The sequence below is a fragment of the Natrix helvetica genome, assembly GCF_964273705.1.
Source record: "Natrix helvetica genome assembly, chromosome: 2".
Lineage (NCBI taxonomy): Eukaryota > Metazoa > Chordata > Lepidosauria > Squamata > Natricidae > Natrix > Natrix helvetica.
The window spans coordinates 276,340,986-276,367,695 of record NC_138552.1 but is presented as its reverse complement, the minus strand read 5'-3'; the positions used below and the strand labels follow the sequence as shown (position 1 = coordinate 276,367,695).

Here is a 26,710-nt window from a genome sequence, read left to right as displayed (position 1 = left end):
AGGGCATCGTTTGGGTGGTTTGGGGTAGAGATGAAAAGTTGGGTATCATCAGCATATTGATGATACCGTACCCCAAAACCATGGATGATCTCGCCCAGCGGTTTCATATATATGTTGAACAGGAGGGGTGAGAGAACCGACCCCTGGGGCACCCCACAAGTGACGCACCTGGGGGTCGATCTCCCAGGGCACTCAAAGGTGAGTGCTCTCTCCATGTGGTTGCCTGGTGTGTGAGAATGCAAATATGCAGACACACACACACACACACACACACACACACTCCTACCTACCTGAGGCCTAAGGAGCAAGGATTTAGAACAACCCAGGCTGTAGATTTCCTACCTTGGCTAATTCAAACATGGCTTGCATGGCTGGCTCGTCTTGTACAAAGTCATCCTTCACGTCGGCATCCAAAGTCAAGTAAGCCAGGCCTTCCACTGCCCACTTTCGGGTACGGGTGTCAATGGTGGGATTGCACAGCCATCTGAATGAACAAGAGAGTTACAATGCCTCTGGCAGGACAGATGCTTTGGTGAGAGGGGAACTGCTTGCCTAAGAATTACGATTTCCTTCCAGTCTGTCTTTCCCTTCACTATAAAAACTGAAGAAGAATCCTACAGTATGTTATCAGCATAATAACCAGCACGGCTTGGGACCAGGTTTTCTGAGGGACCGTCTCTTGCCCGTCACATCTACCCGACCCATCAGAGCAGGGAGGTAGGAAATGTGGCGGGTAAAATGAGTTTTGCCCCATTTTACAACCTTTCTTGCGGTAGATCTTAAGTGAATCACTGCAACCATCATAAACACATGCCAGTTGTCAAGGGTCCAAATTTGGGGAAGTCCCAATGGTCGTAAGTGTGCAAAATGGCCACAAGTTGCTTTTTTTAGTGCTGTTGTAACTTGTTCACTAAACAAATGGTTGTAAGCCGAGGACGGCTGTAGTTTTTGCTTCTTTGAATTGGGATGGTCATACTGTGACCAGTATGGACATTGGTGTTTATAAGAGCGAGGTATTAAATTATGCTGCCTGTAGATAAGGAGTAAAAATTGTCACACAGATTAGTCACTGCAGCCATAGATGGCTACAGTAATTCCTCTCTTTTTAAATAGTGTAGGAAGTTAGTGCCCGGCCCTTTCCTAGAAAAATAAAATATTCTAGGAAATATAGAGAAGACAGAATATTATATTTCCCCGGATCAGAAATGGAGAAACATGGTTCTTAGGCAGGAAACAGACTCACTCTTAATAGCCCCCACTTTTGTTAATGGGCCATTAAAATGCCTGAGCCAGTCTATTCTACATAACAAAGAGCCCCCCCCCCAAACTCCAGGGTGCTGGGATTAAGGCATGATAGTATTAGCCCTTTGTCCAACTCATACAGCATCTGGGAACTCAACCAAACTTGGACTCAAAACACAACCTAAAGAGTTGCCCCTGCATGGCCCCATGGGAGTCTGACAACCAATCGGAATACATTTCTTACACAGGAACAGGAAACAGAGAGGTGGGGCCGAACAGAGTATTAAAAGCCCAGTAAGTCCCTTTTCTATCTCTCTTTTTCTTCTTCACCCAACATCTGGAAGCATGTGATCACCTTTTTCCCCAGGACCTCAAGCCATGTGGTCCTGTCCACCATTAAAACCATCTTTCTAAGCAGCCTCCATGTTTCCAGTGTCTTTTTCCACCACTTGGAACTGAACCCAGAAGGACATTTCTTCCAACGATACTAAGCTGATAGTTGCTGCAAGATAAAGAAGATGTTCCCCTACCAGACCTTACAAGGCAGGAGACTGTGGCTGAAAAGAGAGGCAGGGGAGTCACCTATTCAACTATCTCCCTATGACCCCCAGCTCCCAAAATAGACCTCCCACTCACTTGCGGCATTGTTTTGCTAGCTTTTCAGTGGATCCTTCTGCAAATTGTCTCAGGCCATAGTCGGTCCCTCCAGCAGAACCCAGCTTGCATAGTCCCTGGCAAAAAAGAAAAAAGAAAAGAAAAGAAAAATTTAAATGAAGGATGGAATATCCATTTATCAGACTCCAGTGAGAAATTTATTTTAAGTCATAGGGTTGTAGGCTAGTCTGGGAAGTTGGGGGGAAAAAAAATCCTGGCCCAAGGCAGTGACCATTGGCTTTCTTGCTGATAAACACTTCAGCAATATGTCTACTTTAATCTGCTCAACTGAAGAGCATCTTTGTTTTTTGAAGGATAGAAGGGTACCAACAACTTTAGAGTTACTTGGGCTAAAAGATTTAGACTTGGATGTAAGTCTTTAGCTGAGATAAGCTTATTATCTTTTAAGTCCCAAAATAGATTTATTCTGCTTCTGCACCAACTCTGGGTGAATTCCATTACAGTTCCTGCTTATCTAGAAGATTAAAAGGATCAACATGCTAAAAGAGCAAGAGCAAATTCTAAAACTCTGAAAGAAGAAAAATTAAGGAGATACTGTTGGGTGAGATCCTTAACATCTCTTTTATTTAACAGATTAACTGAGTTGGAAGGGACCTTGTAGGTCATCTAGTCCAACCTTCCGCCCAAGCAGGAGACCCTGCACCATTTTTGGGAATATAGCAGTTCAGTCTCCTTCTTGGAAGTTTCCAGTGATGAAGCTCCCACAACTTCTGAAGGCAACTTCTGTTCCATTGGTTGATTGCTTTCACTGTCAGGAAATTTCTCCTTATTTCCAGGTTGAATCTCTCCTTGGTCAGTTTCCATCCATTATTCCTTGTCTGGCCGTCAGGTGCTTTGGAAAATAGATTTAACCCCTCCTCTCTGTGGCAGCCCCTCAAATATTGGAACGCTGCTACCATGTCTCTCCTGGTCCTTCTCTTCACTAGACTAGCCATGCCCAGTTCCTGTAACCATTCTTCATATGTTTTAGCCTCCAGTCCCCTAATCATCCTGGTTGCTCGTCTCTGCATTCTTTCTAGAGTCTCAACATCTTTTTTATAGTGTGGTGACCAAAACTGGATGCAGTATTCAAGGTGTGGTCTTACTAAGGCTTTGTAGAGTGGCATTAGTACCTCACTTGATCTTGAATGTATCCCTCTGTTAATGCAGCTTAGGATTGCATTGGCTTTTTTGGCTGCCCCTGCACACTGCTGGCTCATATTTAGCTGGTTGTCCACTAAGAATATCAGTTACTGCTATTAAGCCTGGTTTCACCCAATCTATATGTGTACTTTTGGTTTTCTTGCCTAAGTGTAGGACTTTACTTTTCTCTAGATTGAATTTCATTTTGTTAGACAGGGCCCAGTGTTCAAATCTGAGCTTATCATCTAGGGCAGGAGTGTCAAACTTGCGGCTTGCGGGCTGGATGCGTCACATTCTGGCCTTGCCCCCTTAGCGAAGCGGGGGAAAGTCTCAATACCTCAAATGATGCTACCGTGATGATGTGAGTTTGACACCCCTGATCTAGGTTGTTGGCTATTCCTGTCAGCTTAGTATCATCTGCAAATTTGGTAAGCTCCCCTTCTATTCCCTCATCTAAGTCGTTTATGAAAATATTGAAGAATACTGGGCCTAAGATGGGACCTTGTGATACCAAACTGCTTACTTCCCTCCATGTAGACATAGACCCATTAAGGACTTCTCGTTGGGTAAGGTTTGTCAGGTGGTTACGAATCCATCTGGTGGTGAAGCTATCTATCCCATTTTTTTCTAGCTTCCCAAGAAGCAAGTTGTGGTCTACTTTGTCAAATGCCTTGCTGAAGTCTAAGTACCATATTTTTCAAAGTATAAGATGGATCTTTTTCCCTCAAAAAAGAGGGTGAAGATCTGGGTGCGTCTTATATACGGAATACAGCATTTTTGGTCTCCCGAAACTCCGCCCCCTTTGCAAAAACGGCCATGTCTAGCCTTTAGGAGGCTTCCAGAGTGCTCCTGGTGGCTGGGGAGGGCAAAAATGAGTGAAAAACAGGCTATTTTTGCTTGTTTTTGCCTCCCCAGCTCCCAGGAGCACTCTATAAGCCTCCTAAAGGCTATGCATGCCTTTTTGTTGACAAAAAATGGCCTGTTTTTGCAAAAAATGGGCCATTTTTGAGAGGTCTGCAGAGTGCAAAAACTTTTTTTTAATTGCCTCTTCAAAATCTTGGTGCGTCTTATACTCCAGTGCATCTTATATTCTGAAAAATACGGCATATTATGTCCATAGTATTTTGCTGGTTTACTATTTAACATCAGTCTTCTGCAAACAAACAACCAAGAAGTGTCTGCAGACAAACAACCAAGCTCAGAGAACAGCAAGGACTCTACAGTTCTGTCTTTGGCAATGGAAATGCCACAACTCTGAGGTAATAAGCCTGGCAAATACTTTTCCCTAACAGAAATTTGGGGAGCTACTATCACCCAATGCAACTGATACGGGACTACAATTCTGTCTAGTCTAACACAGGTTGATAAATTAATCTGGCCTTATTTTAAGGATAGGAACTGTGATGGAGCAGATTTTTGTTTGGGACTTGCAACAATTGCCTTCTTCTTGTCACAAGTTAGAAACATAGATTTTACCTTAATTATAAGTTCATTATGAAGTTTCCATAAATAAATGAGCAGAGTTCTTTGTCTGATTCAGAGGACTATCATCAAACAGATTAGGAGAAAGATCTAAGAAAACTAACCACTAAAGCTCTGATCTTGATCTTCTCATTCAGAGTCCTTTTGTAAATTTCCTTCAGCAGGGTGATTCCATTGGTAATGATGAATGTGGCCCGACTAAGTTTGGTTGAAGCATGGATGAGAGCTTCCACAGCTACTAGCTGATCAATCTCTCTCTCTGAGCCACACAGTGCTACCATCATCTCCATGACACCGTTCATGCTCAGCAGTTTGTTCCCCAAATCAAAAGGTCCTTGTAAAACTCCAGACACTGTCTGGATGGCATGTAAAGTCTTGTCCATATCCTTGGGGTCAATTTTACTCCTGGAGGGATGGAAAAACACATGAAAGAAAGAGAATAATAGTTAAGGTTAGCTGATGGCAGGCATAATATTTGTTCTTTGATTCAGCAGAGTAGAAGATATGACACTACATTGTCTTGGATGAGGGGATAGATGGGGAACTCATCAAATTTGCAGATGACACCAAGCTGGAAGGAATAGCCAACACTTCAGAAGATAGGCTCAATATACAGAAGGATCTTGACAGACTTGAACATTGGGCGCTATCTAACAAAATGAAATTCAATGGTGAAAAAAGTAAGAGAAAAACAAAATGCACAGTTACAGTACTGTATATGTGGTGCCTTGCTCAATAGTAGTAACTGTGAGAGGGATCTTGGAGTCAGCAGAGATTGAAAATTATTAATTGATTACATTTATTTATTATTGGAGCCATGGTTGTGTAGTGGTTAGAATGCAGTATTGCAGACATACCCTGCCCACAGCCAGGAGTTTGACCCAAATTGTTAGGGACAATATGTTGACAATGTAAACCACCCAGAGAGTACTGTAAAGCACTGGGAGGGGCAGGGCGGGTTGGGAGGGGTGGGGTGGGGCCAGCCAGGAGTGGGCTGCTATGGGTTTGCCTGGGTTCTGGAAAACCCATAGCTAACATGGCTGGTTCGGAGAACCTCCAAATCTCACCCCTGGCTGGCCCCGCCCCACCCACCCCTCCCTGTCCCTCCCAGGAGTCTCCATGTGGCCTGTTTTGGATGCCACGTAAGTGCAGAGTCCACGAAGAGATTCGGGGAAGGGGAAAATGGGCCTCCCAGAAGTTCCAGAAGACCAGAAACGGGCTCATTTCCAGCCTCCGGAGGACCTCTGGAACCTGGGGGAAGCAGTTTTTGCCCTCCCAAGGGTTTGAGGAAAGCCTCCAGAGCCTGGGGAGGGCAAAAATGCGCCCAGCCCACCATGGTGCAGGAGGCAGACTAGTCCACGCCCACCATGGCCATGCCTACCCAGCAACCGGGCAGAGAACCTGTTGCTGAAATTTTTGAAGCCCAACCCTGACTATGGGGTAACATATAAGTCAAAGTGCTATTGCTATTTATTACATTTATGTGCCACCCATCTCATCAGAGATGGCTTGGATGACTTACAAATTCATAATCTACCCAGTGACAATATAAGAGAAGCTGAGGTTGAGACATGAAAAAGAGTATTTTAAAACACCATGTAGGAGATGACCAGGCTGAGCCATGACCAGGGAGGGATCAAACACACCATCAGTCTCAAGTCTCGAGACCCACAAGAGATCAAAGCCCAGCCCACCTTGAATTCCCTTGACTTGTATCTACCGCCAATTTGTTTGAATCGTTAGTAGTTCAGATTCTTGTAGAGAAAATTACCATGCAATAAACCTATGTATTTGAACCGCCTGGGCTCCTGATTTCCTGTGACACTCCAAAAAGCAAAAAGCAGATGGGTGTTGCAAGTGGGTTTATTTTGGAAAGGGACGATCAGCCCTTTAATTCTGTGCCATCTGGGAAAAAAAAGTTCAAAAAATTCAGGGGCAATTTAGATTAGATTAACAGAGTTGGAAGGGACTTTGTAGGTCATCTACAAATCTACCAATCTCCCGCCCAAGCAGGAGGTCCCTACACCATTTCTGACAAACAGCAGTCCACTCTCTTCCTGAAAGTGTCCAATTTAGGTCGCACTGAGATCAATCAACAGGACATATCCCACTACTGATGTACCTCTGTGAAGTTTTTGATACTTTCATTGGATTACTGGATTCTGTTTCTCTTGTTTTCTGTAAAAATTTCAAGGACTGTTGGACTCACCTAACGTACTCTTCACAGATCACTCTGAAGTTTTCTCTTTCAGGGTCACATCTCAAGTCATCATACAATTTGTTCAGAAGAACTGAAGCTGTGAGCTGTGTATTATCTGTTAGAGGGAGGCAATCGGACATCTCTGGAATCTGGCCAGCAATTTTCAAAATCTTTTTTAGACCTGGGGAAACAAAGTGGTGGTAGGTAAGTAGAGGAAGATAGAAAGGACACAGAATCAGTTTAAGTTACAACGCAAAAAGACAATCGGTTAGATTTGTAGCCCGAAATAAATTGGGGCAAATTGAAAGCTGGGCTTACACTGGATACAAAATTGAAGTTCATACTTTTCTTCTAAGGTTGTCCTCTGCAAGACAACAAAACCTTCTATGGATAAATCATTTCTGGGGAAAGTATTGTGAAACATGGTTTTTCTTATAAAAAGTGAGTCGCAAAACTATTTAGACAGCCATCAAATTCTATTTGGATGGAAAATCTATAATGACTGATAGTGGAGCTTCCAGTTTCAGAGGTAATATACCATTTGTTGGGGAACAATAATGGAAAAAGGATTTTGCCTTTCTGCCTTGTTTATTATCTTTTCATATACATCCATTTTGTTTTCTGTCTGAAGCAGGATGATGGAGTAGAAGCTATTCAAAGGACCCTTGTCTTACATAATATCTCATAAACTTTAGTGTTCCACTTGTAAATTTATTTTAAGAGGTTTTCTTTTCACCAATACATGTTAAGAGTATTGGAGCCAGGGGTGGGCTGCTGGGGGTTCTCAGGGGTTCAGGAGAACCTCTAGCTAAGATTCTGTGCAGTTCAGAGAACCCCCAAATCCCACTCCTGGCTGGCCCTGCCCAACCCTACCCTTCCCTCCCAGGAGTCCCCATGCAGCCCGTTTTGGATGCAGGTAAGTGCAGGGCGCGCACAGAAGCTTGGGGAGGGTGAAAAACGGGCCTACTGGAATATTGGGAAAGCCTGAAATGAGCCAGTTCCTGGTCTCCAGAGGGCCTAGAGCCTGGGGAGTCCCTCCTGGAAGCTTGAGGAAAGCCTTCGGAATCCGGGGTAAACAACCCCCCCCCCCATTTTTAGCAATAGGTTCTCTGAGTAGACGCTGGGTAGGCGTGGCCATGGTGGGCGTGGCCTAGTCGGCCTCCTGCACCACAGCAGGGGGAGGGTGTTTTTGTCCTTCCCGGTCTCCAGAGGTTTTCATTGAGCCTCCGGGAGGGCAAAAACGGCCTCCACAGGCTCCAAAGGCCCTGTGGAGGCCGGAAACAAATTTCCAGTATGCCCCTTTTTCGCCGTCCCCGAGCTTCCATGGCGCCCTGCACTTACCTACATTCAAAACTGGCCACGTGGGGACTCCTTGGAGGGACGGGGTAGGCGGGGCCAGCCAGGAGTGGGATTTGGGGTTCTCTGAACTGCACAGACTCTTAGCTACAGGTTCTTCTGAACCCCTGCGAACCCCCAGCAGCTCATCACGGCTCATGGAATGCTAAGCCTTGGGCAATTGGCAAATGAAAGTAAATTGCTACGAGGTGTAAATGCAGAGTGACCTCCTCTGAGCAACAAGTGGCTCAATCTTCAGCCAAGTGCAGGGAAAATGAAACAAATTCAAGTTCAGTTTTCACTTAGACTAGGGATGCACAATCCCTTCTGGGCTGTAGGCCACACTGGATCTCTGGAACCAGGTAGAACCAGGGCAAAAGCCAAATCTGATTTCATTTCATTTTCATTTCAAAACGAATCAAGATAGAGTAGAGTAACTACAATGAATTTCCAGTGATACATTTAATAATATTCTTCTTTCATATTAAAAACTGGCTTGGCGAAACATTTTGAAGGTTTGTGGCCTTCAAGAGTCATATCAACTGAACTGACAATTGACTGAAGTGGCTGATAGCACCCAGATTCTGTCTGTTGCCATAACTCTACAAGAGAGAGAGCTTGCATGTAGGCCAGGGATGGTTAACCTTTTTGGCAGCAAGTGCTGAAACTGGAACAATGCTTGTATGTAAAATGGACTAATGATGATGTAATGAATAATTGACACATACATGAATTGAAATGTTCAATAACTATTTGGATTAACAAAGGAAAATTATTATTGGAGTTGAATATGTTACATTATAAGTATTCTATATTTTATGGTTGATTGGTGACATTGTGGTTAATTGAATGTAACGATGTACAATATGAGTCGATGGGAAATCCTTTCTCTTTTTTTTTCTTAGTAGTACTATTTTTATTTTTTTGTAAGACCTGATTTTATAATTTTATAAAGATTTATTGTTGCTTAATAGATAATTAAGGATTTAAGGAAATAAGGTTTGTTTGAAATGAAGGATTAGTAATGGTAATCTGAACACAGGATGCTCAATGATAGTGATGTATTTAGTCATGTTTGATGGATAATCAGTGATGTTATTTCTAATTGTAGAAATTGATGCACGAAACCTGTAACCAAACAACATGCTTGACAAAATTGAGGAAAACTTTTTGTATGTGTTGTTTTGTTTTTGTTTGTTTTAAAAATAAAAATAAAATATATTTTTAAAAAAGAGTCATATCAACTGAGCTGACAATTGACTGAAGTGGCTGATAGCACACAGATTCTGTCTGGTGGCATAACTCTGTACAAGAGAGAGAGCTTGCATGTAGGCCAGGGATGGTTAACCTTTTTGGCAGCAAGTGCTGAAACTGGAGCATGCGCACATGCGCCAAAGTGCCAGAATGCTTGTGGCGGCCAGCTGCCCTTCCAGGTTCCGTTGCATGCATGCGCACCAGACAGCTGGTCTTCAAAGCACGCCCTCTCTGTAGCATGTGCATGCTGGAACCCAGAAGTGAGTAGCTGGCCAGTGCACAGGTGCACGACTGAGCCCATTAGAGCAGCTGGCGCTCTTGCCCACAGATAAGGCTCTGTGTGCTATCTCTGGCACGCGTACCATAGGTTCACCATCACGGATGCAGGCATTGCTTACCATTATCAATCACAAATATACTGCGACTATTGTCATGGATTCCCAGGTCCTGTCTTGGCACATTTTTGTTGAGTAAATTGAGAGCCCTGTCCCGGCCATGACCGGATACCTTTTTACTGGGAAGCATATCTAGAAGATGAGCAATGATTGCCTTTATATCTTTTTTGGGGTCTGTAAAAAAGAAGAAATCAGCATCAGGCAAAATTATTTAAATTAGAACTTCTACGGTGGTAACCATTTACAGGCGCTACCTTGCTTATTTTAGATAAACGATTTTCCCCGTTTTTTAAATATCCATTTGCATAATCATTAATGGTGAATCAGGGCAGTTTCCTCATCTGACAATGAAAAACAATTAATTCTTCATTTACTTTACACCTGAAATAACTGGAACCACAAATTGTTCCTACAGTCATTTTGTGAAAGGGCAGCAAAGGAGTGGTAGGAATTATAGAGAAAGGAAGTTGTTTTATTACAATTAGAAAATATGTTATAAAATAAGGTGATTAATACTTGATAAACACTCTTTTTGTGTCAACTTATGAGAAGAAGAAAAGGAGGAACCTGAGGAAGGTTCCCCCTCTCAGTGATCTTGTGCTTTTCATAGGTCCACTAGCAGAATTATTCAGATACACAACAATTATTTTAGAAGATAATAGATAATATAGATAATATAAATAATATAGACAGATGATAGATAGATAGATGATAGATAGATAGATAGATAACAGATAGATGATAGATAGATATAGATAGATAGATAGATAGATAGATAGATAGATAGATAGATAGATAGATAGATATAGATAGGTAGATAGGTAGATAGGTAGATAGATAGATGATAGATAGATGATAGATAGATAGATAGATAGATAGATAGATAGATAGATAGATAGAGAGATAGAGAGATAGGTAGATAAATAGATTGATAGGTAATAATAATAATAATAATAATAATAATAATAATAATAATAATAATAATAATAATAATTTAATTTGTTAGCCGTTCCCTCTCCGCAAGGGACTCGGGGCGGCGTACAATAAAAGCATACATACATACATATAAACATACAAATACAGACATATACATACATATACATACATGGAGGAGGTAATAATCAAATATACATCACATTAATAATAATAAAAATTAGCCATTAAAAATAACCCATAATAATAATACAATTTAAAAAGGACTGTCAGGAGGAATAGGATAAACTACAGTTGAGCCAGGCCAGATAATTGAAAGAGGTGGGTCTTGAGCTTTACACGGAAGGAACGGAGATCGGAAGTAATCCTGATGTCAAGGGGGAGGTCATTCCACAGGGCTGGGCCCATCACAGAGAAGGCCCTGCTCCTGGGTGTCGCCCCCCGGGTAGATGATAGATAGATAGATAGATAGATAGATAGATAGATAGATGATAGATAGATAGATAGATAGATAGATAGATAGATAGATAGATAGATAGATGATAGATAGATCACAGATAGATAGATAGATAGATAGATAGATAGATAGATAGATAGATAGATAGATAGATAGATGGATGATAGGTAGGTAGGTAGATAGATGATAGATAGATAGATAGATAGATAGATAGATAGATAGATAGATAGATAGATAGGAGAGAGAGAGTGTGTGTGAGGAAGGGGGAGAGAGAGATATATTTTCGAACTGTAATGCAACAATTTCCTTTCTATATAATTCCTACTGCTCCTTTGCTGCCCTTTCACAAAATGGCTGCAGAAACAATTGTGAGTTTGTGATTTTCATAGGTCCATCATTGGTAAAACGATTCAAATGCACAACATTTATTTGCTAAACGAGGGGTTTTAAAATCATCTATGAAGGACCACCACTCTTAGCAAAGCTGGTAGACCTCTCCAATGATAGTTACCCAGCACCAGAGCATCCTCCTTCCCATGTTCTTCCTTCTTGCCTTCTCCGGTTAAAGAGTCGATTATGGCCTGCAACATGTTGGAGACCGCCAATGAGATCTCTTCATGATCTATGGACATCCATAAGCAGATTTTGTTGATCCCCAGCATGTGGAGTATTGCAGTGGCCTATCCAAGTAAGGAACGCAACATAGTTGTCTGATTATGTCTCCTTGGGTTATCATGCATATGCTACAATAAATTGGATGAGTTTTGCAACACAGAGATATACATTCCCCACCGTCCCTTCTACAAACACTTCTACAATGTCTTAATTTATGGTGGCAAAAAAAATCAGAAGGATCGTGGCAGCTAATAACACATATCAATAAAAGGCAAATCATGAAAGCTGATACCTATTAATGAAATTTGCTAGTTAGAAAAGGTGCTATCAGACCTGATTTATGGCCACATATTATGCAGAGGGAGAAAATTTTATTTTGCAGATACTGTACATTGTTTATAATGCTTCTGGGAGATTCAGAGGGCATCCATACGGGTTTAAAAAGTCAAGATGGTGGGCATAACACCATGGGTGCTTTGCAACATTTTTTTTTTGGTCTTCTTCCTGCTGACCTGAAGCCATTCATGCAACAAGCAGATTTCAAGATATGTTTTTCTCTTACCCGTGCCATGTGTCTTGTGCACATCCCTGAAAAGGTCCTTGTTGCTGCCAGGATCAGCTCGGGATTTTTAGTTTCTATTAGCTTCAGAAGCAAATTCAAGCCATTGTTCTGGAATATCCTCTCTGCTCCTGCTTCTTCTCGGCCAAGAACAATGAGGTTGTTTGCAGCCTGATTTTAAAAAGACAGCCAAAGGAACGAAGGAGCATAAATGCAGATTACCCATCACTGTTTCATATTATTGAAGGAATGCTTAGATTGGAGCTCAACTGGGTATAACACCTCCTCCAATTTGAAGTCCGTAATAATTATATAAGGTACATGAGGTTGAAAAAGACTTATAGGCCCAAGTCATCCAATGTTCCTACATGATCTGAATTTCCCTGCTCCCATTCCTCAGTTTCTGTAAAGTATTTTGAAGCTGGCTACAAACAATGTAGAGAAGATTAAGAAATCAACTTCCCCAGAAAATTAAAATACTTTTTTATTAAGATTTGCTATCGTAACAGAATCTTGCAAATCTGACAGTACTTTAGCTCCGCCTACTTTTGTGAATTAGAGAGGTATCTGTCTGAATGTTTTCCGTGCCTTCCTCATGACTTCGGCTAAGTCATGTTTTTTGCCTTGTTGTGTAGGAAGTTAGCACCCACTCACCCTCCTAGAAGAATGAAATATTCTAGGAAAGATTAAAAGGCAGAATATTATATTTCCCTGGATGAGAAATGGAGAAACATGCTTTTTAGGAAGGAAGCAGACTCACCCTTAATAGCCCCCCTGTTCCTCAATAGCCCACAGCAGATGTCCTCACTTAAGACATAAAGAGATCGCTAGGTCTATCCATAAGCAAATGCCCTTACCCAAGATCCAACATGGTAGGATTAGCCCTCTACCCATCTAGCAACAGAACTCACCAGATGGCACCTGGGGAAATTACATCACCCAGCAAAATTCAACCAAGCTTCGGACTCAAGACACTACAAAGTTGCCCCTGCATGGCCCCATAGGAGTCTGACAACCAATCAGAATACATTTTTTTACACAGAAACAGGGAGCTCCAAGGCGGGACCCAACAGAGGGTATAAATCTCTCTCCCTCTCTCACCCAAGTCTCTTTTTGCCCAGAACCTCAAACCATGTGGTCCTGTCCACCATTAAGCCATCTTTTCAAGCAGCTTCTATGTTTTCAGTGTCTTTTTTTCCCAATTGGAACTGAACCAAGATGGGTATTTCTTCCAACAGTGGTTTTCGTAATGGATCTCAATTATTTCTGTCAGGGTCATCCTCTTTATTGTGTACACTATGTGATTGTGTTCACTCTTGTTGCCCTAGATTGCTGACTAGAGACAGAGAGCAATGCAAGCCAACTAGGGATTCCCCTCTAGCCAATTCTGTTTCTGTTTCTGTTTATTTGGATTTATATGCCGCCCTTCTCCAAAAGGACTCAGGGCAGCATACAACATTAAAAAAAAAAACACATCCCAAAGTAAAAAAAAAAAAAATACATATCCAAAAAAACAACCGAATTTAAAAGACAATACATTTAAAATAAGTTAAAATTAACAGGCCAATTAGCAGAAGAATGGAAAAAGGCAATTTTCTTAGTCAAATGAAGACAAAGAAGCCGTTCATATTAAAGCATCTCACCTTCTCTCGCTTCTCTTTCTCACTCTTTTCATCCAGGAGGATTTCAAACATTTGCTGCACTCTGGCATCCGTGGAGAATTGAAAACGTAACTATGTTGAAGATGAAGAAAAGGACAGAGATTATTATTTAATTTTTGTTGGGTTCTTGGTGGTCTCTGAGTTAGCTTTTTCTCTTGCAGACTTTTCATCATGGGCTAGGTAACATCACCAGTGGATGTGATAAGGAAGTTGCTGTTTATATATGATAGTTTGCCCTATTAACCCTGACTGGGATATAGGTGGTCCTCATTTAATGAACACTTGTTCAGCAACCATTCCAACTTGCAATAGTGCTGAATGAGTGGTCCTTCAAGTTAAAGTTCCTGTTCTGACCTTGGCCTCCCAAGATCATGAAGCAGACTCCTCGTCCCAATAAAACCTCTTTTATTTAGGTTAAATTCCTCTCCAGCAAAGTCCCAGCAAACAATCTTTCATGAGATTTCACAACTACAGACCTTTATCAGGCTGGAGAGTTGCCAGGCATCTTCCAAACACCACGCTGTAGCAGCAATTACTTGGCAAGAAGTCAGAAACAGATCTTTACCCTAGTGAATTGAACTAATTGTCTCCTGCAAACTCCCCTCTCCTTTCGCTCCTCTTTATTCCCTATGGGAGGGGCCATTCACCGTCCACCTGTGCCTTTACTCCCTTGTTTGCTAGCTGTTCCCCTCTCCTGGCAGCTCTGTGCATGCGCACATCGGGAATAGGCTCCAGCTGTTCTTCTGCCCTACTGATATCCGACTCCGAAGGCAGCTGATAACTGTCGGATGGTCCTAGCCCCCTCTCTGCCTCCGACACAGAGCCCTCATCAGAGGCTTCCCCAGATGCCAGGACTGGCCCACGTTCCTCCCCAACCTCCTCACTGTCTGAATCTGCTGCCAGCTCTGCTGGCGGGCCACAACAGTTCCAGCCATCACAATGCTTTGCAATCATATGATCATGATCCAGGTGCTCACATGCACATATAGAACACACCCACCTCCAACACAAAAGAGAAGTGGTTGGCTGATCAATGTGTCAATCCTGTCATTCATTTACCTTCTCCTGGATAATAGTGCCCAGACGTCGAAGGGCCTCCTGAAAACTTTGGTTCCGAGGTTCAATGGTGGCACATCTCTGGACATCTTTGAAGGCCTGATCCAGCTTTCCAAGCTTCTCCAGGGCCTGGCTACGTCGGTATAAAGCCTTAATATCAGAAGGGTTGATATCGATAGCTAGAAGGAAAATAATGACAAAATTGAAATGATACCTGACAGCATCCATGTTGGGCAAGAGAAGAGTTGCATCTGTTTTCTCTTCCATCTACTTCTATCTCATTTGTTGCATTTTTTTCCCTATCCAAGTACAGTACAATGTTTCTACAGGGTGCAGAAATGTATGTAACAGATGGGAAAAACAGAACCACTTGGTTTCTTTTCTTACTTTAAGAAAAATATCATGATAATTAAACTTAGTTGCTAATTGATTGAATATGACAATAGAAGGACAATTAAGCATGGGTTAAAATATATGAAACATGGACATATATAGAACTTTTAAGATGATGAACAAAGTGAGATGTGTACCGCTCTTTATTCTATATAGTAGATTAAGGGAATTGTAATGAACATTGAACAGTAAGGATTGCCATTTATAGACAATTAAGGGTAATCTAAACCAAGATATGGAAAAATGGAGAGGGAACATGAAATATACTTACAATGGGAAATTATTGAGATTTAAAGACAGAATCACAAATTGGGGGCGTGTAAGGATGTATAATTATATAAAGATAATGATGAGAATAGCTGTGAATTGTAACCAGGTCTACATCTCGACCAAAATTAGGCTGGGAGGGCGGGTGTGTGTGTATTTAAAAGCACAATGACTATATATGTATACTTTTTTGTTCTATTTTTTTTTAAAGGAGGAGGAATAATACAATATGATGTTGGCTATGTAATAGTATACATGTGATTATATGTTATGAAAATGGAAAAATAAAAAAAAACTTTTAAAAATATCAGCAAATCTTCATTATCAAATTCATAGCAAGACAGGTGACCTCTTAGATCAAGAGGATACAGATCCCAAGCCTACATGTGACTCACAAATGAAGGTGAATATACCTGTCCCAGGATAATGTTGCAGGATCCAATCTGGGTCGGTCACAGGGACTAGAAGTTTTGTCTTCCGAGCTTTTGGACTCATGCTGGCGCCTGAGAGAGAGGTTCCCTGAAGATGGGCTTTGGCATAAGTCTGAAAGCTCAGAAGACAAAACCTCTGGCCCCAGTGGATGACCCAGAATGGATCCTGCTAAATGTGACTCTCAAGGCTTTGGGTGTGTTCCCAGGAGTCCTTCCAAAATTGCCACCAAACTATGGCGTTAAAGTGACAGTTAATTATGAAATAAACAGCAACCATATTAATTATACTTAAAGGTATGTAACATGAATTATATTTCCCTGCTTAGCTTCCAAGCCCATGTGTTGTCAGCTCTTGAGAGACCAATATACTGTAAGCCAAATTTAAGTTATATTTTTATCCAAGGTATTATTTCTTTATCCTGGCCCCTATTTGGGGCATGATTTATTTATTTATTTATTTTTCAGGATTTATAGACTGCCCCCTCTCCCCGAAGGGCGATGTACAGGCGTCTCATTAAAACAAATACAAAAGATAAATATCCTATACCCTTAAAAACGAATTAAACCTAATACAGTTGTACAAAAAAGTAAAAATTAAAAACAACTAAAAAGCATACCCCTAAAAAACTTAAAAATGCAGGCTTGAGGGACTAAAATTGGGAATTAGGCCAGGCCGGCTAAATTGAACAGGTGGGTTTTTAGCTTCTTACGGAAGGAGCGGAGGTCGGTAGTAGTCCTGATATCCGGGGGGAGGTCGTTCCAGAGGGTCCGGCCCATCACAGAGAAGGCCCTACTCCTGGGCGTCGCCCGCTGGCATTGCCTAATGGACGGCACCCGGAGGAGTCCCTCTCTGTGAGAGCGAATCGGCCGAAGGGATGTATGGGGCAGGATACGATCCTGCAGATAACTAGGTCCTGTGCTATGGAGCGCTTTAAAGATGATAACCAACACCTTGAAACGCACCCGGAAAGCCACAGGTAGCCAGTGCAGCCCGCGCAGCAAAGGTGTTACGTGGGAGTATCTAGCGGCTCCCACAATTGTCCGCGCGGCCGCATTCTGAACCAGCTGCAGCCTTCGGGTGCATCTCAAGATGATAAGCAAAGGCCTAGTGCAAAGCAAAACCAAAGAAAGTTTTGCATTTGAGTATGAAATAGTCTATTTCTGGTGGACATTAAATTTATATTTCATATTTCTAAATACCCATCTGCCTCAAAGAGGGGCCCTGGGTGGTGTACAATAATACAATCGGTAAATAAAACAACATATAAAATTAACATTAAAATTAAAAGTAATATAGAACTAAACGTTTTAAAATTATAAACTAATGACAATTAAACATCAAAAGAGTAAACATCCTAAGATGGTTGTTTAATATTGGTTATTATAAGGCAGGGGCGGGGAAAGGCTCTTTCTCAAGTTGCACTATAAATTATTTTTTAAAACTCTGCTGGATATATCCAAATCCTAATGAAGCATCTAGACTATTTTAGTCATAGTTTAACTTACCTTTAGTTGCATCGGTCGTCACTTGGGCATATTTCTCCTATATTTTTCAAAGAAAAAGGAATTTTTATTAGTGATTAAGAAGGCTGCTCATGGGATGTTCATTCTAGTTTGATATGAACCAAATATGAGTCTGCCTATCGAGATGAGGTGGACCGGTTGCTTTTGTGATGTGGGGACAATAACTTGGTCCTTAACACCAATAAGACCAAGGAGCTTATATTGGACTATAGAAGGAATAGATCAGACATCCAGCTCTTGCTTATCAATGGAGACTGAGTGGAGCAAGTGGCCAGTTTTAAGTTTCTGGGTGTTCTCTTAAAAGAGGACCTGACTTGGGGCACTCACATTGCAGCACTGGTCAAAAGGCCCCAGCAGAGATTATACTATCTGAGACGTCTCAGGAAACAACAACTGAATGAAAAACTGCTGATGACCATACGGAGTATTTTAACTTACTGCACCTGTGTATGGTTTGCCAATTGCACAGTGGTAGATAGGACAGCACTCCTGAGGGTCAACGTCATTGCCCAAAGGATCATAGGTTGTACTCTCCCTTCTTTGGAAGAGCTTTATAGCTCCCGCTGCCTTAAGAAAGTTCAAAACATTCTTAAACATCCAACTTATCCTGGGCATCCTTTTTTTTTGAAATATTACCATCTGACAGATGGCACAGGATAATAAAAACAAGGAGAAATAAGCTGAAAAACAGCTTCTATCCCAGGGCAGTAACCATACTGAATTCTATGGTATAGTGCAATATCGGATTTTCAATTTCAATAGAAAGTAAAAGATGTATGTTTGTGTTTTTATTTTTACAGTTATAATGTACACTGAAGACGGCATTTAATTTCATTGTACCATGTGCAATGACAATAAACTAAACTAAACTAAATTAAATTTCCCCCCTCTGCAGTCTTCGCGTTTCATCATTTTATCTCTTGAAAGTAGACGGCCTAACACAGGGGTGTCAAACTCGATTTCATTGTGGGCCGCATCAGAGTTGTGTTTGACCTCAGGGTGGCGGGGAGTGGCTGGGGGGCATGGCCAGAGCAACATCACTTGTGTCGGAGGCACCTGTGGTTCTACTAGTGAAAACATGCTCCTGAGCTCCGTTTTTGGCTGCGACTGCCTCCTGTAACCCTCTGCCAGCAAAAACGTGGACCTCCTGAGCTCCGTTTTCACTGGCAGAGGCACCATGGGCCAGTTCTTTGCTGTTTCCAGGTCGGCCCGGCAGGGCAGATCTAAGCATCAGTTCCAGCCCGCATTGAGTTTGACACCCCTGGCCTAACAGATCACTCATCTTCAGTATCTATATATGAGAATCCTTTTTACTGTTTATTAATTTTTTAAACAGACCAGCTAACCAGCTTTGTTAATTTCCAAAATGATTAAGTGGATGATTGACATCAAGAGATAAAAGCAAATGAAATGGTCACAGAATGGAATGAGAAGAAAATGGATGATGAGCTCAGATAAATAATTCTCTAACTGCTCCTTGAAATTCAATGGGTCAATTAAATTAGTATAGGATGTAAAGTACAGAAACAAATACCCAGATTTAGAGCACCTGTCTGTGCGCCTTTGTTCAGAATTAAGCATTCTTTTAGAGGGGTTATTCACAGCTAAATAAGTATATAATTATAAAACAAATCTTCATAGAATTTTGCTGCAACTGTTCCAGTCAGCTGATTAATTCAGTGGTTAAACATATATTAAAAAGATAAATTGCATGAAAACCATCTTTTGTTCTGTTTTGAGATGATGCATGAACCCCAAAAGGGATCTGCTTGTAAGAAACAATTTCTCCAATGCATAGAATGGTGAACGTTGCTTTTAAAAATTAACTGCCATCTTTAATTTTTTATAACTGATTATTTTTATATAAAAAAAGTTTAATATGTAAATGTAGAGGAAAGATGGGATGGCCTTGAGGGATAGAAGAAACAGACACTGCCAAGGCAATCAGATAAAAGAAACAGGAATCCAGGTCAGAAATCTAACATAAATAGATGTCTCAGACAAGCCTTTTTCTAATTCACCCCAAAACAAAGAGAAGATGTGGGAGAAATGCATTCAGACTTGTAAGATTCTGTTCCTGAAGCTTTACAATAAAAGTAGTATTGATCTGCACATCTTTGCTTTTGCTAGTCTGGTCTGTTTATTTATTTAGACATTGTATGGTTACCCAACTCACTCACAGGGACTTTGGGTGGCTTAGAAAAATAGCCCCAATACAAAAATCAATAAACCTCCACCCTCCTGAGGACAACAATCAAACCAATTACTTGATGGGTTCCATATCAACCTGGGGTCCCCAGGCCCATCAACAGAACCATGGCTTTGCAGAGCTTTTTGTGAGCACAGCACAAAATATCGTGGACTGTCCCCTGATATCACTAGATGAGATCTCTAGGGCTCGCTGCCTCAGAAGAGAGAGGAAAATCCTCAGGGACGACTCATACCCAGGACGGCCCTTCTTTATCCTCCTACCATCGGGAAGGAAATATAGAAGCATAGCCAGCCACACAAACATGCTGAAGAATAGTTTTTATCCGTGGGCTGTCAGACTCCTGAATGCGAAATAACATCATAACTACGTAGTACGATGGATTTGCAGTGCCGGTGCAACGTGTAACATGTTCACACTGGTGCAATAGGACTGGGGGTTTGTTAATATGATTTATTGGGTTAGGGATTTCCCGTCTTCACTGTGAGTTGTATTGTGTTGTGGGGGGTGCAGTGAGGGAGCTCAACCAATCTCATTGTACATAAGTTGTGCACTGACAAATTATTATTCTGAAAGAGTATCAAAGTGGGGGGGGGGGCAATCTTATTTCCACTGGGATGATATTCCACAGGGAGGGAGCCACCACAGAGAAGACTCTTCTACTCCTAGACCGCTTTAAGAGAGAGGACCTGTAACATTCCTTGCCTCCCCATCTACCCATGGGTTGGGTAGATATACTTTGGAAAAGATGGTTTTTCAAATAACTCTTGAAGAGCTTGTAGGAAGTAAAAACCCACTCCTCTCCTAGAAAAATGAAATATCCTAGGAAATATTGAAAAGGCAGAATATTATATTTCCCTGGACGTGAAAAGGGAGAAACATGTTTTAAAGACAGAGTAGCTCCCTGCAGTTTCCTGCCCACCCCCTTTGTCAATGGGCCTTTAAGATGTCCAAGTCAGTCCCTTTACATAATAAAGAGTTCTCCCCTACAGCTCCAGGGTGATGGAATTAAGGCATGATTAGCCTTCACCCACTCACCACATGGCATCTGAGAACTCAACCAAACCTGGATTCAAAACACAGCCTAGAGAGTTGCCCCTGCATGGTCCCATGGGAGTCTGACAACCAATCAGAATACATTTCTTACACAGCAACAGAAAACAGATAGGTGGGGCCGAACAGATTATAAAAAATCCTGCAAGCCCCATCTTCCTTTCTCTTCTCTTCTCCACCCAACCTTGAAGCATGCGATCACCTTTTCTGTTCAGGACTCAAGCCATGTGGTCCTGTCCACCATTAAACCATCTTTCCAAGCAGCCTCCATGTCTCCAGGGTCTTTTTCCCCACTTGGAGCCGAACCCAGAAGGACATTTCTTTCAACAATCTGATATAAAGATATTACATAATAGGACATGGTCTAGATGGCATCTAAGATACCTTCCAGTTTGATTATTCTGTTTTTCAAATATATTGCCAAATAACTATCACAACCCTAACCCTTTAGATGTGTTCGACTTCAACTGTCTGAATCTCAACTGTGTGCACTGCTGTTTTTTATATAATTGCATGGATTTATCGAGATTCTTGGTCATCCAAGTCATGGTTGTCCCAAAGGTGCTTTTTCAAGAGGCAACTGGACTTTCTGGTTTTTCTTTGAAGACATTTTGCTTCTCATCCACCTGAAGAAGCTTCTTGGATGAGAAGCAAAACATCTTCAAAGAAGAACCAGAAAGTCCCGTTGCCTCTTGAAAAAGCACCTTTGGGACAATTGCATGGATTGTTTGTCTATGTTTATTTCTCTTCTGTCAGGTTCTCATCGTATGCTAAATAATAAACTGCCATTGTGACACCCAACATCAAGTGGAAAAAGAACTCTTGAATCTCACAAATTCTCATGAGAAGTTGTCAAAAATTTGACAAAATCTTGGCAAACCACAAAAAGTTTGTGCAACCTTTGGATTCTCTTGGGAGATAATTGCCAGGTTCCAAGTAATGCATCCATCACAAATTGTACTCTGAGACATTCCTTTTCTCAAAGTACAAATTTATTTAAATATACCATATTGGCACTAACTAGTGCTAAAGTTCCAGGGCTTTTCATCCCAATATAATTTTCAGTTTTCTCAAGTTTGCAAAACTGTCACATTGTCCAACCAAGATGGGAGCTGGTTGCTCGGCGACATCTATCCTCCTCCTCCTCCTCCTCTGGTCAGCCAGAGATTGGAATGTGGCTGACTCATCAGTTAGGAATGATATTTTAACTGAAGGCTCCATCCTCCCTCAGCCCCAACCTGTGTCAAACTGAATTCATGTCAGAATGCCTAAGGATACAAACAATCCCAGACTCCAATCGAATTCGGGCTTGACAGACTGCCCCTACCCCCTCAACAGAAGGAACAACACTGCAAAGACAAAGGGGGATAGATGTACCATTTCGATATCATATGGCTTGCCTCCTAGAGGTGTGACATTGTGGTTTGTTGACTTTTCTGACACTCTTTATCTGCATTTCAAGAGTCTTCCCCCACCTCTCCATAACATTTCCTTACCTTTTTCAGAAAGCAGGCTGCTCGGTTTCGATATAACACAGCCTGGAGTGATGGATCTTTAGCAAGTTTAAGTGCTTTGGAGTAGCTTTTAATAGCATTCTCATAATCGTTGCCTTGAAAGAACTTATTCCCTTCTTCCTTCAGCTGCACAGGGTCCTCCATCTAGAAAAGAAACAAATAGGCCTATTTTAGGGATGCCTCCAGTCACATGGCCATGTCACTACTAAGGAAAAGACCAAAAAAAGAAGCTATTCTCTTTTATTTCTTAAGATTTTCTGTGGGAGGGAGGAAGGGAAAACATGCAAGGAATAACTAGAAAGCGAATCGAGTCCAAGTAGAAGACCAAAACTGCCTGTAAAAGTGGGTTGAGCACCAGTAGGACTTTTAGAGAATATCAGACCAGGTTTCTCACTTCTAGATAATCTCCCAACAAAATACAAGTAATATACAATACAATACAATACAATACAATACAATACAATAGTAGAGTTGGAAGGGACCTTGGAGGTCTTCTAGTCCAACCCCCTGCCTAGGCAGGAAACCCTATACCGTTTCAGACAAATAGCTATCCAACATCTTCTTAAAGATTTCCAGTGTTGGGGCATTCACAACTTCTGGAGGCAAGCTGTTCCACTGATTAATTGTTCTCACTGTCAGGAAATTTCTCCTCAGTTCTAAGTTGCTTCTCTCCTTGATTAGTTTCCACCCATTGCTTCTTGTTCTACCCTCAGGTGCTTTGGAGAATAGTTTGACTCCCTCTTCTTTGTGGCAACCTCTGAGATATTGGAATAATGCTATCATGTCTCCCCTAGTCCTTCTTTCTCTTAAGCTAAACATACCCAGTTCCTGCAACCGTTCTTCATATGTTTTAGTCTCCAGTCCCCTAATCATCTTTGTTGCTCTTCTCTGCACTCTTTCTAGAGTCTCCACATCTTTTTTACATCGTGGCGACCAGAACTGAATGCAGTATTCCAAGTGTGGCCTTACCAAGGCATTATAAAGTGGTATTAACACTTCACGTGATCTTGATTCTATCCCTCTGTTGATGCAGCCTAGAACTGTGTTGGCTTTTTTGGCAGCTGCTGCACACTGCTGGCTCATATTTAAATGGTTGTCCACTAGGACTCCAAGATCCCTTTCACAGTTACTACTACTGAGTAAGATATCACCTATACTGTACCTGTGCATTCCGTTTTTGTTGCCTAAATGTAGAACCTTACTCTTTTCACCATTGAATTTCATTTTATTAGATAGTGCCCAATGTTCAAGTTTGTCAAGATCCTTCTGTATCTTAAGCCTATCTTCTGGAGTGTTGGCTATTCCTGCCAGCTTGGTATCATCTGCAAATTTGATGAGTTCCCCATTTATTCCCTCATCCAAATCATTGATGAAGATGTTGAAGAGTACTGGGCCTAAAACAGAGCCTTGGGGTACTCCACTGCATACTTCCCTCCATGTAGATGCAGTTCCATTGAGAACTACACGTTGAGTGCGGTTGGTCAGCCAGTTACGAATCCATCTGGTGGTGATGCTGTCTAACCCACATTCTTCTACTTTATCTAGTAGTAGGTTATGGTCTACCTTATCAAAAGCCTTACTGAAGTCCAAGTAAACTAAAAGTCCAAGTAAACCAAGTATACAAATGTATATAAAGAAGCAATCCCAAACGGGATTATAATCAGCCATAAGAACTCAAGTCTTAAATTTGGGCAATGCAGTCTCTGTCAGATTGAGGGCTGTACCAAGAATTTTATTAAGTTTATGCGATATAAAATACAAAAGAAAAGAAAAATAATAGGGAAAGAAAGGTGTAGGGAAAGGGAGAAGTAAAAAGAAAGCATTATTTGACTTCCAACGTTTGTTTCAGCAGAGTACAAAATAGAATTGCAGTCTCTATGTCAACTTCAAAACACTCTACTTTTTACTTTATCAATTCAACAAGTATTACTCAATTTTATTACAACTAGATTAATCAGCAAAACCCAAAGTCAAGATTTTGGTTTTTTTCCCCTCTGTCTCAAGCACAAAGTCCAAGAGAAATAAAACTGGATCTGTTCTTTTGTCTAATTAAAACAGTCTATTTTGCTGTTTCTGCTGGTTCCATCACTTTTCCCATCCATTCTTCTGTTGTGGGGATTGAGAGAAGACTGCCCATGATTTGCGTGGAATGGTCTTCAAAATGGACAAAGCTAAAATTCATGGTGGGATAATTTTGAGGGTGGTGTCAAACTGGCAGCCTGCAGGCTGCATGCATCACACACAGGCCACGCCTACCTTAGCTCTGAAAAGGCAAAAGAAGTCACGCTATATCATGTGATGCAACTGAATTGACACCTGTGAGACTGTGGCTCCATAACTGAATTACTTGATCTGGACTGCATTAATTCAGGTGGCTATTAGATGGCAGCAAAAAGATGTACATTTCTCTGTTGCCCTCTTATGATGGTCTGGATTTTTTTTTAGTAGTTTTACTTTAATTTCTTAATTTCAAACAAATTGAAGAAAAATTGGGATCTCAATTTCCCATACAGTTCCTATCAGAATATCTTGGGTTAATCTGGTTTGCCAGATTCATGTCTTTGGCAGCCTTCCTTTCTCTTGGCTGAGAAGATAGGGGCAGCAGTTTGAAACATCTGGGAAGTCCCAGTTGTGAAGCAACCAATTTACCCTTTATTTGCTTTGTTATACCGTGGACAACACTCACTAGTAGACTTTCATTCTAAGAATTCCTAATAACCTCATCATTCACAACAACATTCAAGGATGCTTGGCATTTTTTGTTACAGGTAGTGCTCGACTTACAACCATTCATTTAGTGACTGTTTGAATTTACAATAGCACTGAAAAAAGTTACATGACAAATTTTCACACTCATGACCATTGTAGAATCCCCATGATCATATGATCAAAATTCAGATGCTTGGCAACTGGCTCATATTTAAGATGGTTGCAGTATCCGGAGTCATGTGATCTCCTTTTACAACCTTCTGATAAAGCCAGATTCATTTAACAACCGTGTTATCATTTAACAACTGTAGCGATTCACTTAACAACTGTTGTAAGAAAGGCATAAAATGGGACAAAACCCACTTAACAGCCGCCTCGCTTAGCAACAGAAATTTTGGGCGCAATTGTGGTCATAAGTCAATTTACCCATATTACTTTGTAAAATGTACCTAACTTTGCATCTCTTTCATAGTTCTCGTCCATCTTCATCAATAAATTCTTACATAAGTTTGGGCATCATTTATATATAATTATATATAATTCATGTATCTAAAGGAGTAGACTTTAGTTTGAAGACAGCCTATGGTATATCTTCATACATTTATGAGGACCATTCACTGATAAAGTTATAAATTCTGTAAATCAACATTTTTTTGGTTCTTGACTTCGGGTTGAAACCCTCTCCCTGAAGGTTTTTGGTAACATTTTTCAGAAGTCATTCATTTTTGCCTTTTTTTCTTTTTAGGGATGAAAGAGAAGGACTGAACCAAACTCATCCAGCTGATTTTGTGCTTAAGGTGGGAATAGATTTCACAGTTTCCTGATTGCTAACCTAGTACCTTTAGCTGCTATATCAGGCTGGCTCTCATTAAATAAACACTGTTATTTTCAGAAATGGGTTATCATATTCAAGTAATCTTCTTTTATCTTAGGTTCACTAGAATCCTGAAAAGTTGCTATGAAACACTATTTGATCCAAATAATCAAATTGGTTAAACAAACTGTATTTCTCTGATCCCATTTCAGTATCAATAAATCCACTGCTTTATTGGTTTCAATCTTCATATTTCTGGCCACACATTGAGAACCTTTATTGTGTTAGTTGCAAATGAAGAAATATCTACACCCTCTATACTTGGACAATTTTTAGATGCCTTTGGGAATTGTCCCAATCATCTGATGAGAAGGGGGGGGGCGGAATCCAACCACAGTGCGCAGGCACATACATACACTTGTACGGTAATAATCCTTGGCATTAAAGCAAAATATTCCCTTAGGTTTGGTATTGGATATTTCGCCATCCTGTTTGCTATAAAATCTACATTTATGCTTCCCCTTCCTTACCTTGCAGAGTTTCCCAGTTCTTGAGATAGTCACCAACTTGGACTTTTTTTCTTGTGGATCGCTTGACCACTCTCTCTCACTCTCTCTCTTGGAGTAAGTTGATAAGTGTGGCTGCCTGGAGTGTAGATAGAGGTATATATATAGCTCAATGAAATAGTTAAGAGCCGAGGACAAAGCACAGTGAGCAAGAACCTCAGGGGTGAGAGGCTAATTTCCAGATGAATCGGATGGTTTGCAATTGGGCACAAACAATGCCATTAAAAATTTCACAAAACCTCAC

The 26,710-nt window shown here is 41.1% G+C and overlaps 1 protein-coding gene across 1 annotated transcript in view; it reads right to left on the bottom strand.

The window, feature by feature from the left end:
• The window catches only part of UNC45B (unc-45 myosin chaperone B), a 35,375-nt gene extending 8,772 nt beyond the window's left edge, over positions 1-26,603 (bottom strand). Inside the window, exons 1-12 of the mRNA XM_081944778.1 lie at positions 26,431-26,603; positions 22,360-22,521; positions 17,584-17,620; positions 14,990-15,165; positions 13,913-14,002; positions 12,273-12,440; positions 11,607-11,775; positions 9,709-9,879; positions 6,731-6,902; positions 4,626-4,926; positions 1,879-1,973; positions 343-484 (exon numbers count right to left, since the gene is read on the bottom strand). Of these exons, the coding sequence (XP_081800904.1) occupies positions 343-484; positions 1,879-1,973; positions 4,626-4,926; positions 6,731-6,902; positions 9,709-9,879; positions 11,607-11,775; positions 12,273-12,440; positions 13,913-14,002; positions 14,990-15,165; positions 17,584-17,620; positions 22,360-22,521 (1,683 nt within the window). The 5' untranslated portion in view covers positions 26,431-26,603. The remainder of the gene's footprint in view (positions 1-342; positions 485-1,878; positions 1,974-4,625; positions 4,927-6,730; positions 6,903-9,708; positions 9,880-11,606; positions 11,776-12,272; positions 12,441-13,912; positions 14,003-14,989; positions 15,166-17,583; positions 17,621-22,359; positions 22,522-26,430) is intronic.
• Between the last annotated feature and the right edge of the window lie 107 nt (positions 26,604-26,710).